We start from the raw sequence: 12,785 nt of genomic DNA on the forward strand, positions 1-12,785 counted from the left end.
TGGTCCCCGCGGTGACTGGCGGAAGGGCCCCGGCTACACGGGGCTCGCCCGGGAGGGAGGCGGCCGCGGAAAGGCCGCGGTGCCGGAAGGAGGCCGAGCCGGGGCTGGTTCTCGGTGGTGCGCCGTGCGGGGTGGGGTGGAGGGGGGCGCGCACAGCCCGGGCACCTCCGTCCCCCCCCCCCCCCCCCGTGTCCAGGAGGAGGAAACTGAGGCCCGAGGAGGCGAGGGCTCGGCCCAGGCCGCCGCCGGCTCCCGGAGCCACGGCGCACCAGCTGGGGAGTTCTGCCCAGCATTTCCGCTTCCTGCCTGGCGCAGAGATGGTTCCTTCCCCACCCCAGCCCCAGCCAGGTTCCTGGGGGGAGGAAAGGGGGGGGACGTGTGGGCCCGGGACCGGAGCCTGGCTGGGGGCCTCGGTCCTGTGAGTGTGCGGGCCGGGGCCTGGGTGTGCACCCGCCGGAGGGGATGTCCGGGAGACCCCGGCTCTGCGCCCCGGAGGCCATGGAAGGCCCCTTCGTCCTTCTAGGCCTCAGTTCTTCCACCAGCCCGAGGGCAGGAGGCCCAGGCGGGACCGGTTCCCACGACCGCAGGAGGCGGCCCCTCGGGTGCCAAGTTGTATCTGCAGGCAGATGGCGGGGCCCTGTGGCCGGAGCCCGTGGCCCTCGGGGGCGGCTCTGCCTGGCCTCGGGCCGCGCAGGGCGCGCATGCAGCAGCCGAGGCCTTGGCAGCCTCCTGCAAAAACCCTTCATTTTCCCAAGTCTCATTGTAATTAAGGCGGCACAGAAACGAGCGCAGTGGCAGATGCGGGCGCTGCCAGGGGCGGCTGGGCCGGGCGGGGCCTCCGGTCACCATTCCGAGTGTGCAGACGCCGGTGGCCTGTGTTCCCGTGGCCCAGACCGGGAAGCAATGGCACCTGAGAAGGCCAGTGGGGAGGCCCGGCTGTCCCGAGCTCTCCCTGGCTGGGGACTGGGCACCGGACACCTGCCAGGCCCAGAATGGAGATGAGTGCAGAGGGACCCTTCCATGGGTCCCCAGAGACCTCAGGGCACAGCACAGCATCACATGGCGATCGCTACCCCGTCCTCCACACCTACTATGTGTGCGGCAGCAGCAGCAGCCTGTACCATCTCCATAGCAACACTTGGAAGCCGTGTCCTTGTCACTAGGCACTTAGTCATGTGGAAGAATGGATGGGAATGGGAGGAGAAGCTGGTCTGTGAACTCCAGGGCTTGTTGGAAACAGCCCACCAAAACTCCCCAACTACCAGCAAGGGAGGCCCACGGGCTGAGTAGGAGTTGGGCAAGTGAAGAGTAGAGACAGGCTACAGGAACATGGTGGAGGCCTGCAGGGGAGGGGTGAGAAGGGCCAGAAGAGGCTCAGTCTTGCTGAAGTGTGTGGAGGCCGAGGGTATGACTGTGAGGGTGGGAGAGAGCCTCCTCCCTGCGGAGGCGTGGTGCTCCCTGGGAGGCGTGGTGCTCCCTGCGGAGGCGTGGCGCTCCCTGGGAGGCGTGGTGCTCCCTGCGGAGGCGTGGTGCTCCCTGCAGAGATGTGGTGCTCCCTGCGGAGGCGTGGTGCTCCCTGGGAGGCATGGTGCTCCCTGCGGAGGCATGGTGCTCCCTGGGAGGCGTGGTGCTCCCTGGGAGGCATGGTGCTCCCTGGGAGGCATGGTGCTCCCTGGGAGGAGGAGGAGTGGTGCTCCCTGTGGAGGCGTGGGAGTGGTGCTCCCTGTGGAGGCGTGGTGCTCCCCGGGAGGAGGAGGAGGCATGGTGCTCCCTGTGGAGGCGTGGGAGTGGTGCTCCCCGGGAGGAGAAGGCGTGATGCTCCCTGGGAGGAGGAGTGGTGCTCCCTGTGGAGGCGTGGGAGTGGTGCTCCCTGCAGAGGAGTGATGCTCCCTGCGGAGGCGTGGTGCTCCCTGCGGAGGCGTGGTGCTCCCTGGGAGGAGGAGGAGTGGTGCTCCCTGCGGAAGAATGGTGCTCCCCGGGAGGAGGAGGCGTGGTGCTCCCTGTGGAGGCGTGGTGCTCCCCGGGAGGAGGAGGAGTGGTGCTCCCTGTGGAGGAGTGGTGCTCCCTGTGGAGGCGTGGTGCTCCCTGGGAGGAGGAGGCGTGGTGCTCCCTGGGAGGAGGAGGAGTGGTGCTCCCCGCGAAGGCGTGGTGCTCCCCGGGAGGAGGAGGCGTGATGCTCCCTGGGACCCTGGTGCCCAGAGGAACCCTAGGCTCACTGTTGAGAGTTGTCGCAGTCCTTCCTTTCCTGTAGCTGTCACTAGGCTGGTGGAGAGGCTGAGTCCCTGTCCATCCCTGCCACTAGTTGGCTGTGTGACTCCTGGCAAGGCCTGGGCCTCTCTAGGGCCATCACAGAGGCTGAGTACCTGTTGTAGTGAGAGGTCACCAAGCACAGAGCCCAGCAGGCAGCTTATGAGCAGAAAGCTGACCAGAGCTGTTGGTGATCCAGTAGTTAGAGTGACAGGCTCATGAGTGAGCAATTGTGTGAGCAAGCAAATCTTTGAGCAAGTGGATGAATGAATGAACCAGAGGGTGAGTGAGAGAGGTTTAAGTGGATGAATGAATGGCAGCATTGATGAGTGCAGAAGCAAGAGGAGGGAATGAGCTTGTAGACCAAGGAGTGTGAGTGGATGGACGAGCGGATGGACAAATGAGTGAATGGAGTGGCCAGTGGGTGGAGAGGGAGCAGATGAGTGAAGGAATGGGTGAGTGAGCAGGTGGATGAGTGAGGGAGTGAACGCCTAGATGGCTGGCTGAGAAAGTGAGTGAATGAGTGACAAACAAGCTTGTGAGTGACTCAGTGAGTGGATGAGTGAGCAGATGCATTAGTGAACTAGTGAATAGATGAGTGTATGGATGGACGTGTGAGCAAGCGGATGGGTGAGTGAGCAAGCGGATGAACAAGTGGATGGATGAGTGGATGGTTGAACAGATGAGTGGATGAATAGATGTGATGGGTAAGTGAGTGAGTGAGTGGATGGGTAAGTAAGTGGACGGGTGAGCGGATGGGTGAGTGGGTACATGTGTGAGAGGATGGGTGAGTGAGTGGGTGAATGAGTGAAAGTAAGATGGGTGGATGGTGAATGAGAAAGATGAGTGAGTGAATGTGTGAGTGGATGAATGAGTGGGTAAATGGATGGATGAGTGAGTGGATGAATGAGTAGATGGACCAATGAGTGAGTGAATGTGTGTGTGGAGTAATGAGTGGGTGGACGAATGAGTGAATGAATGTGTGGGTGGGTGGATGAGTGAGTACATGAGTGAACGTGAGTGGATAACTGAATGAGTGAATGAATGTGTGGGTGGATGAATGAGTGAGCGGATGAATGAATGTGTGGTAGAGAATGAGTGAGTAGGTGAATGAGTGAATGGATGAATGAGTAGATGTGTGGGTGGAGAGTGAGTGGATAAATAAATGAGTGAATGAATGTGTGGGTGGATGAATGAATGAGTGGATGAGTGAATGGATGAATGAGTAGATGGATGGGTGAGTGGATGGATGTGTGAGTGGCTGAATGAGTGAGGGGGAAGTGGGTGAGTGAGTGACTAGTGAATAGGCAGGTGGTCCAGTTCACACTCCTCTACACAGCCTCCCTAAGCCCCCACCCTGTGGCTCACTGGCTCCTCATATGAATTTGACCTTGCAGAGTTCATGATCTGCTGGGAATCATGGAACCCCACCCGTTGGGGCAGGGGTTACAAAGATGCTTCTCTGCCTCACTAACTGGCCTTGAAAGGGCCTGACCCCAACAGGCCGTGAGCCTTTCTAAGAATTTCCTAGGCAGGGACCCACGGCTGCCCCACCTGGGGCCAGCTGCAGGCATATTCCAGCTGCAGGCTCCGGGGCGTGGAGCTGGTCAGACCCGCCCCGCCCGGCGGGTCCTGCGGGTGGTGAATGCTGGGATGAGATGCCCAGGACTAGGGAGTGACGTGGACACACGGAATCATGGGACTGGGTGACGGTGCGCGCATGCCAGACAGGTAGCAAAACAGAGACGCTGGGCAGGAGATGAGCTCGGCAGATAGGAGTGGGGTACAAGGGAGGACGGGCGGACGAAGGGAAAGGCTGATGGAGATGCAGGAGTGAATAGCTCGAAGAGAATGCCCATGGCTGCAGGGAGGATGGACTTCTGTTGCACTAGGCAAGACTGACAGATAAATGGATGGAAGAATTTAAAAATGGATGGATGGTAACGTAGATGTTGGTGGAAGGATGGATGAAAGACAGACGGATTTGAGAGTACATACAGGATGGATAAACACAGGCATGGAGAAGCAGATGGAGGCGTGAGTGGAGGCCGTTATGAGGGAGCACTGCCAAAGGTGACACTGAGTCAGTTAGAAAATGGCTGTAGGACCAGTTGGGCGGATGGATACACAATTAGGTGAGTGGGTAGATACAGGACTGGATGGGCGGATGGATATGGGGAGGGATGCTGAGAGAGGCTATACTGTGGGCGAACAGACATGGCACATGCGTAGACCCAGACATGGAGTGTGGCCTTTCCCCACATGGTCAAAGGCCAACAGGGGGACACAGGAACATGAGTGACAGGAAAGATACATGAGTGAGCGACTAGCCAGAGGCTACAGGAGTCAGATGCATGTGGGGATGTGTGCAGGTCAGAAGACTGTGCTGCCATGGATGAAGGATGGCTGGGCCAAGACAAAGGGGCGGAGCTTCAGACCAGTGATTCCCTCAGTTTGCTGTGTTGATACTTTGCTCCCATACCCCCAGCTCTCCCTGGTTCAGAGACAGAAGCTGAGCAGGCTTCAGGGCTGGGGAGGAAGCAGCCTTGCTGACACACATACAGAAGGCATAGAGGAGAAAACCCAGCCCAAACCAGGCCTGCCTCTGCTGGCTGTGCTCAGGGATGGGAGGAGAGCTGGCGGGACCCAGGGTAGACACACAGGGCACCAAATGTGGGGGGCGGGAGCTTGCACCCATGCAGCAGAGCGCCGCAGTGGTGTGGAGAAGTCCCAGGGCAGGTTGGAAACATCTAGAGACCTCTCAGCCCCTCGGGGGCCTGCTGTGTAAAGCTGGTGATGGCAGATGCTGTGGGCTAGGATGGCGGAGAGTGAAGTCTTGGGGTGGTATGTGGCATGTGGCTGCCGATGTCCCCCACAGCCCCCCAGAGCCCAGCCTGCCCCCACCCCGAAGGCAGGGCAGATTCTCCTGACCTGGAGGGGTGCTGTGCGAACTAAGTCTTCCCAGCCGTCCGTCTGTCCGTTCGCCTGCAGAGACAGTGCACACCCAGGAGAACTGGGTGCCATCCAGGAGCTGAGACTCTTTCTGGGCAGCCGAGGGGAGCAGTTGTGATGGGCGGCCACATCCTCGGGACCTCCGGCCGGTGGCTGACACCCAAGGGGTTGTTATGACAACAGAAACTTGTCTGATGTAGTTTGAAACTCAGAAAGACTCCAGGACCAGCTGGCCAGGGCTCCCCTAGGAGTCCTGTAGACACCCATGTCCATGCAGCGGGTGGTTTAGCGCCCCTGTGCCAAGGAGCCCTGAGGTCTCGCGAGGCTCTGATTCCTTTGCTGGCAGCTGAGGAGGCACATGTCTTGCTCTAGGGCTTCCTGCAGTGTGGGACAGAGGATCTGAGCCACCCGGTGGTCTTCCTGTAAGTCTGGGGAAGCCGTCCAGATGTAGAGCAACTGTCCACAGACGTTTTCCAGGGCCTCATACAGAATGAGGCCACACCAGGCCGTGAGGCTCACGAACCCAGCGCCCAGACCTGTGTGTCATTCACTCCTCCATCCATCTACCCATTTAACATCCACCCACCCATCCGTCATCTACTAGTGCATCATCCATCCATCCATTTCATCTTCCACCTGTTCACGTCTTCCCTTCATCATCTATCCATCCACTCATCCATTCCCCATCCATAGGTACACCCACCATCTAGCCATCTTCTGAGCCATCCATCCCTCCATCCACCCCTCTAGTCATTCTATCCACCCATTCACTAGTCTCATTGGGCACCTACTGTGTGCTAGGTTTTATGCATTCATATATACATCCATCCACTCCTCGTCTATTCATTCATCCAACTATCCATCTATCCATTCCACCCATTCATTCAAGGTTTTGTTGAGCACCTCCTGTGTGCTGGGTTTTATGAAGCTAGGTAGGAAACGGCAGAGCTTACATTCTAGTGATGGAGACAGACACTGAGCTAATAAACTCCTGGAACCTGATATGGCAAGCACAGGTTAGAAGATGACTGGTGCAATCTGGGGGACAGGCTGAGGCCCCGAAGATTCACCCGGCATAGATGATGAAAAGAAGCAAGGAGAGAGAAAGAGAGTGTTCCTGGTAAAGGGAGTAGAAAGTGCAAAGGCCCCGAGACCAATCTGGAGTTGAACACTTTCCCAGGTTCCTCTGAGCATAGGCAGCAGACAAGACCTAAGGCCTTTCTGAGGCTCTGCTGCAGTCATAGCTCCCGAAGCTCTGGGGTTGGGTGGAGCGAGGACAGCCACCGGGGAGACCCTGGCAGAATGACCAAAGGCATCTAGGTGGAGAGGGAGGAAGGTCGTCAGCGTGGGGCAGGGTACCGGGCTGCTTCTGAGCCTCTTGGCCAGCTGAGCCTGAGGTCCCTAGATCCCCCCCCCCACATACACACACAATAAGACAGGTGTCATGGGAACCCAGAGAGGTACCCAACTGCTCCCAGAAAGCGCCTTGGTACCCGGTGTGCGGCGTCTGAGCGGGGCTCCAAGAGCACAGTGTGGGCAGGGAGGGCCTCAGCTGGGCTCCAGGCACCACCGGGGCCAGCGTCAGGGCTGGGCCAAGGACGTGGGACCCAGGGCCCATCGAACCGAGACCAGAATTAACAGTGACACAAGCTAGAGGATGGGCTTATTTTTCTCTCATTAAGGAAGTGTCATTGTCAAGGTACAGGGCTGGGATGGTTGGAATGAGGTTTTCATTTGTCTTTCTGTTCTACCATTTATGGAAGGTTTCTGCCACAGGTTTGCAATATGGTGCAATATGGTTGCCCCAGCCACATTTTCCAGAGGTTGGGGAGTGGGGCACAGGCAAGCTGTCTGGTCTTTTTGAAGGAGCTCCTCCATGGACACACCCCACGTCTGTTTGTCTTTTATTGAGTACCCCTGGCTGCAAAGGCACCTGAGAAGTTCAGTCTCAGGAGGGTTGTTTTTTCTTTCTTTTATTTCTGGTTGTGGGACTTGAACTCTGGGCCTGGGCACTGTCCCTGAGCTCTTCGGCTCAAGGAGAGCACACTACCATTTGAGCCACTTCCAGCTTTCTGGTGGTTAAGTGGACTTTCCTGTTCCTGCCTGGGCTGGCTTTGAACCGCGATCCTCAGACCTCAGCCTCCTGAGGAGTTAGGATGACAGGCGTGAGCCTGGTGCTGGCTTTCGGGCGGGCTCTTGATAAGGAAGAAGAGAACAGTGGAAGTAGTGGTGTATTGCTGCCCTTCCCCCATGTAAGCACTTCCCCAGTGGTGGTTCTCACCTGTCTGTCCCCTGGTCCATCTCGGCCTGCCAGGGCGTGGGAGCAGCGCTGGGAGTGGCTGGGTCAGACAGCCTGGGCTGTGGGCTCTGGGAGGCACTGTGGTCCTCTCCTCCCAGCCCTGGGCAGATCCCAGGACGTGACCTTGTCCCAGCCGGCTGTGTCTAAGCCCTGGAGCTCAGCTCCCATTTAGCGACAATCAATCTGGGGGCGGAGGCCACTCTCAGGGTCGATGGGTGGGTAGGCGGCCACTGGCTGTCCATCCCCACTAGGGACAAGCGGCCTCACCCTAGAGGGCTTTGGATCCCACCCAAGGGAGGGAGGATGGCGTCTGGACCCACTGAGGACGAAGCTCTCAGGGGCTGACCCCCCCCCGCCCCCCAACCCCACATGGGGTGACTGGCACTCCCCAGAGCCCAGTCCTCAGGTCCCCAGCAGGGAAGGCCGTCAAGCAGCAGCGAGCTGCCCCAGGCCCTGCCGGCACCGTGTTCCACCCTGTCTGGACAGCGGGGCCCCGTGGGGAGAGAAGCCCCACAGTGCCTGGCCCGCCAGCCCCCACGGAGCCCCCAGAGATGGGCGGCAGAGCTGTTGCCCCCCTGGAGCGCCTGGGCGTGTGGCAGGAAGCCAGGCTGCCCTTCTCCCGCTTCCTGGATGAGGTCACCGAGAGGGTGCTGGACCCTAAAACCTTGGAGGGCTTCAAGGGCCCCAGAGGCCGCAGCCCGGAGGCCTCTCCCGGGGAGCCTCTGGCTGGAGCCCCAGAGGAGGACCAGGCCCCGGGGCACCAGGGTCTGTCGGCTGCCACTGGAGTAGCCGCAGTCAGAGCAGGCTCAGGCCAGGCCTCCGACCCCAGGGGACCTTGGGGGAGCAGCGGACTGGAAAGCCAAGCCTCCTTCTCCAGCACGTGCCGGGTGAGTGGAGCCCCAGTCTGGACCCCAGCGTGAACCCCTTGCCTGCATCGCCGGCCCCCGCCCAGCCCCCTCTGCCCTGTCCACAGCACCTGCCACAGAGCGCATCTCTAAGGGGAAGGCTCTGGCTTCCAGTCAATGCTCAGCAGCTGATTGCTGGGGCAATACACTGGGGCCAACAACAACGATGACCGTGATAATAATACCACCTCCCTCACGTGCCAGCTCCACCACCGGCTCTCCTGAGCTCGGCCTAGGTGTCATGGGCTAACCTCCGACCTCTCTGTCCCGCCAAGGCATGCCAGGGCTGGGTTGGCAGGTGTGTGGTCAGCTCTCCTGTGGGGAGTCTCTGGGGCAGCCCTGCCCTGTTGACATGGGGGCCAGCCATCGCTGAGTGTCCACTGAGTGGCTCTGAGCCCCTGTGCTCGGCGCTGTGTCTCCAGGAGTTGAGGAGGAAACTGAGGCACAGAGCAGTCACGCGGGGTGTCCCGGTGTGTGAACCTCACACCCACCAGCTCCGCTCAGTGAAGCCCCATGGCGCTCTGCCTCTCGGAGCACCACCCCTAGCTCAGGCCCATTCTCATCCGCCTCAGTTTCCCAGTGCTTATGCAGTACCGTGTGCCCGTTTCCCCTGCCTGAGTCCTTCCCTTCCAGTCCCGGCCTCCTGCCCAGCGCCCCTCCTCTTGGGACCCTGCCTGCGTGCAGCTCTGTGCCACGCTGACTGACTGCCCTGGAGCCCCTGGGTCCAGGAGTCTCTGATACTCAGATTTCTGTTTCTGCATGCAGTGCCCTTCTGGGCCTGGGGACATGCTGGGACCCAGAGAAAGGGCTAGAAGGGGGACCGCAGGGCAGCAGAGCTAACACCTGGCTCCCTGGCTTCAGGCTGAAAGGCCATTCTGAGGAAAACGGCCAGGAAGCCCTTTGTGAGCCGCTTCCAGGAAGCGGACTTGAGGCTGAAGCGCCCTCATACTACCGAGTGAATGTCTTAGGCCAAACTTTGGCAAATAGGTCAAGAAGAGAGCAGAATGCAAAGCCAGGGTCATCGGCTGGGAGGGGCAGGGATGCTGGTCCTGACGCCAGCTGGTGCTGTCGTTGGATCCTGTCCAAGAGACTCTCTTGGGCCTCACACAAGCCCACCTGGCCTCAGGCCTCACCGGTGTGTCCGGTACCTGCCGAATGCCCACTGCTCCCAAGAGTGGCCGCTCACCTGCTGTGTCCATGCTCACATGGGAATGGAGATGGACTTGCCAGATCTCCCACATTTTTCAGTAGAAGCCCAAAAGCTGGATTTTAAAATGCAAATTCTCCTGATTTTAAACGTTGGCTCAAATGTTGAGAAACAGAGACAGAGACAGAGACCTCAGGCAGGCCAAGTGCAAGGCTGGCAGGCAGATTTAGCTCAGAGAGGCCAGTTTCCATCACTACCCCCTGTCCTGTGCTCAGCTGGGCACTGGGAGCCCAGGCTAGCCCCACAGAGCCAAGACCAGTCTCAAAGAGATGGGGGCCAATAACACAGCCAGGTCCTCCCGAGCCGAGGAAGGACTTGCTTGGACTTGGGGTCTGTGTTCAGGTCCCCCGCGGTACTGGGGTGAGCCCTGGGAGACACCTGGGGAAGCCCAGGCCACCTGTCCTCTGTCCTCCACATGCCGGGGACAGGGCATGATGCTACGACCCTCTCTGCTTCTGGAAATACCTGCAGGTCATCCCTCCTCCCTCTTCTTCCCCTGGCTCCTCCTTGGCTGCCCTGCCCCCTCCCCGCCCCGCCCTGCAGCTCGGGCCCAGTTCCCTCCCACCCTGTGATTTCTGCAGGCTCACCTCCTTCCCTGGCCAGCAACAGGGACTCGGAGGCGACCCCTCCCTGCTCCACACCTCCTGGCCCTTCCCTGAACCACAGCCTTGCCCGGTGCAGGAGCCCTTGTGGCTCTCTTTGGGGTCCCTCCTGCCACAGCTTCCCCTCTCCTCCCAGGAACCCCCCCATCCTTCTCCGTGCACTTTCTCCGTGGGGTGCATGGCACATGGACTTCCTGGTGGGCTCTGCCTTAGCTCAGCGGCTGGCAAAGGCAGGGGCCTGGTGTAAGTGTGTGCATCCCCCTCCCCCACCAACAGCTCCCTTACTGGGCGCCCGGCCAGTGTTTGTTGAATGAATGTGAGAAAGGCAGGGAGCAATATAAAACATCTTGGAAAGGAGTCCTCCCCGAATGAGTAATGAAAAGGCTGCAGCCTGTCACCAGCCCATCCCCAGGGCTGGCAGTCTCTTACACACAACCACCTGCTGCTCACGTGTCCCTGGAGAAGCTTCCATCCTTCCCTCCTAGATGAGAGGCTGAAGCTCCGAGAGGTTGTTAAGTCTTGCGTAAGGTCGCACAGCCCTGTGGGAGGCTGTGGTCACGGCCCTGGAGAGCTGGGCCTTGTTCAGCCTCCAACCCCAGGCCTCCAGCTGCTTTTCCCTCCACTCAGGTAGGCCCAGGGAGCGGATGGGGGGGGGGGTGGCTGAAGGGCCTGTGGCAGGTGGGAGGAGGCCCAGGGCAGAGCCCTGGAGTTGGAGTTGGACAGAGCCCAGGCCTGTGCCCTCCCCATCCAGGGTTGGTGGGGCACAATGTCTGTGCACACTTGTGTCCTGAGCGCATGTGCACATGCATTTGGCCTACAGCATCGGCAGTGGTGGGAGCCCCTCCCCCCCACATGCCATCAGGGGTGTCGCTTAGTGAAGGAAGGTACGGGCAGTGCAGACTCTAGGACAGAACATTCCAGAAGGCAGGAAAAGGGGCAGAGTCCCTGAGGCAGGCAGGTGCTGGTGGCTGTGGGGCCTGCAGGGCGGGCAGGTGGCTGACACGTGCTGAGAGAGTTCCCTCCCTAGGTGAGTCCTGACTGGCAACACAGTCAGCTCTGGCAGAAGCTTCTGGGAGCACCGCCGATGCACGAGCCACTGGGCCCAGGTGGCAGCTGGGGGGGGGCAGGGTCCAGGCGTTCACGTGGTATGGATGGTGGCTCTGTCTCTTGGGCCTCTGAATGGGCACCAGAGACATAGGGTCTTGGGACTGCAAGCTGGCAGGGAGTATTGAAAGCAGGGAGCAGGGAGAGGAGGCTGGCCATGGGCTCAGGGAGCTCAGGCCAGCAGTGGCAACAGGAAGGGCTGGAGCCCAGAGGTGCCAGGAGGTGGCAGGGGCGCTGTCCAGTGTGGCTGGCAGAGAGGGCACAGGCAGAAGTGCGGGGAAGTGGTGCGGGTCGCCAGGCTGGGCCTCTGGCGTCCAGGGTGGACAGTGGGGACTGGGGGTCCCTGGAGGGGCGGTGCCCCGTAGCAGGGCAGGGCTGGAGGTCACAGAGGGCCCCTGTGTGCCGGCTGTGTCATGCTGGAAGGCTCTGCTCATGTCCAGAGGGGAGGTTCTTTCTCTCGGCCTCCCCCCACAGTCCCCACCTTTCCTCTCCACAGCCCGGCCCCAGCAGCCCCCCGCAGTGCAGCCCATCAGGCAGGCCTCAGCCTTCCCTGTGCACAGCCTTATGGAGACAGGGTGGCCCTGGTGGGCAGAGGCAGGAGGTTCACAAGTTCTAGGCCAGCCTTAGCTACCTGGGGAGGGAGACCCGGCCCCCGAAACGAAACAGTGGACCGTCATCTTGTGGTTAGAGAATGGCAGAGCCGCGGCTGCGTGAACCCGGAGCAGTGGGGGAGGAGGGCACTGCGCAGAGCTGTGGGCATGGCCCGCAGGGAGCTCCTGTGTGCCGCTGCAGAGCCTCACACGCGGCTCGGCGCCCCCTCCGCGCCCCCGCCCCCACTCCACCGCAGGACCCCGTGGGGGTCTGTCTGGAGGCCACGGGACAGGCCCTGGATCACCGACGATTGGAGGGCTCCATGGAGGACCGCAGGCAGGTGCCAGGGTCTGCAGCGGCAGTGAAGGTCAAGGCCGGCTGGCTTCCATCTCCTGACCTGCCCAGCCTCCCCCCCCCTCCCCTCCCCAGGCCTCCCAAGTCCCCACTCCCACCCCACCCCTACCCCCGGTGCCAGGGGAGCTCCCAGAAGGTCCTTCCAACAGAGCTAAAACATCCTATGTAAATAATTGATGCCGGCTTTTTTAAAATTAAATTTTAATGCTTTCTTATTAATTCTAGACAAACGCCCCGACAGGTCATTCATCCCCCGCGGGTGATGGAGGCCCCCCTCCCCGGCGACAGCGCGGGGACCGTCCCAGCCGGTGGGTGGAAAAGGCCTCGTAGGAACCGGAGTCCAAGCCCGGCGGGGCTCCCCCACCCTGTGAACCTCTCATGTCTGAGTTGGTACCGTGCGCTCTCCCGGAGGAGGCCTAGGGGAAGAGGCCCTCCCCCGGGGGCGCGGGGCAGCAGGAGGGCGCGGGCCCTGCGCTCCGCTCCTGTCCTCCCCTGTCCTCCCGCCGCCCGGCTGACACTGGACA

General features: G+C 60.6%; 1 protein-coding gene across 1 annotated transcript in view; it reads left to right on the forward strand.

Annotated features, from left to right (window-relative positions):
* The window catches only part of Begain (brain-enriched guanylate kinase-associated), a 43,607-nt gene that overhangs the window by 11,900 nt on the left and 18,922 nt on the right, over positions 1 to 12,785 (forward strand). Inside the window, exons 4-5 of the mRNA XM_013013089.1 lie at positions 7,905 to 8,385; positions 12,005 to 12,247. Coding sequence (XP_012868543.1) covers positions 7,905 to 8,385; positions 12,005 to 12,247 — 724 coding nt within the window. The remainder of the gene's footprint in view (positions 1 to 7,904; positions 8,386 to 12,004; positions 12,248 to 12,785) is intronic.

This window comes from Dipodomys ordii, unplaced genomic scaffold, assembly GCF_000151885.1.
Source record: "Dipodomys ordii isolate 6190 unplaced genomic scaffold, Dord_2.0 Scaffold2, whole genome shotgun sequence".
NCBI classification, from domain to species: domain Eukaryota; kingdom Metazoa; phylum Chordata; class Mammalia; order Rodentia; family Heteromyidae; genus Dipodomys; species Dipodomys ordii.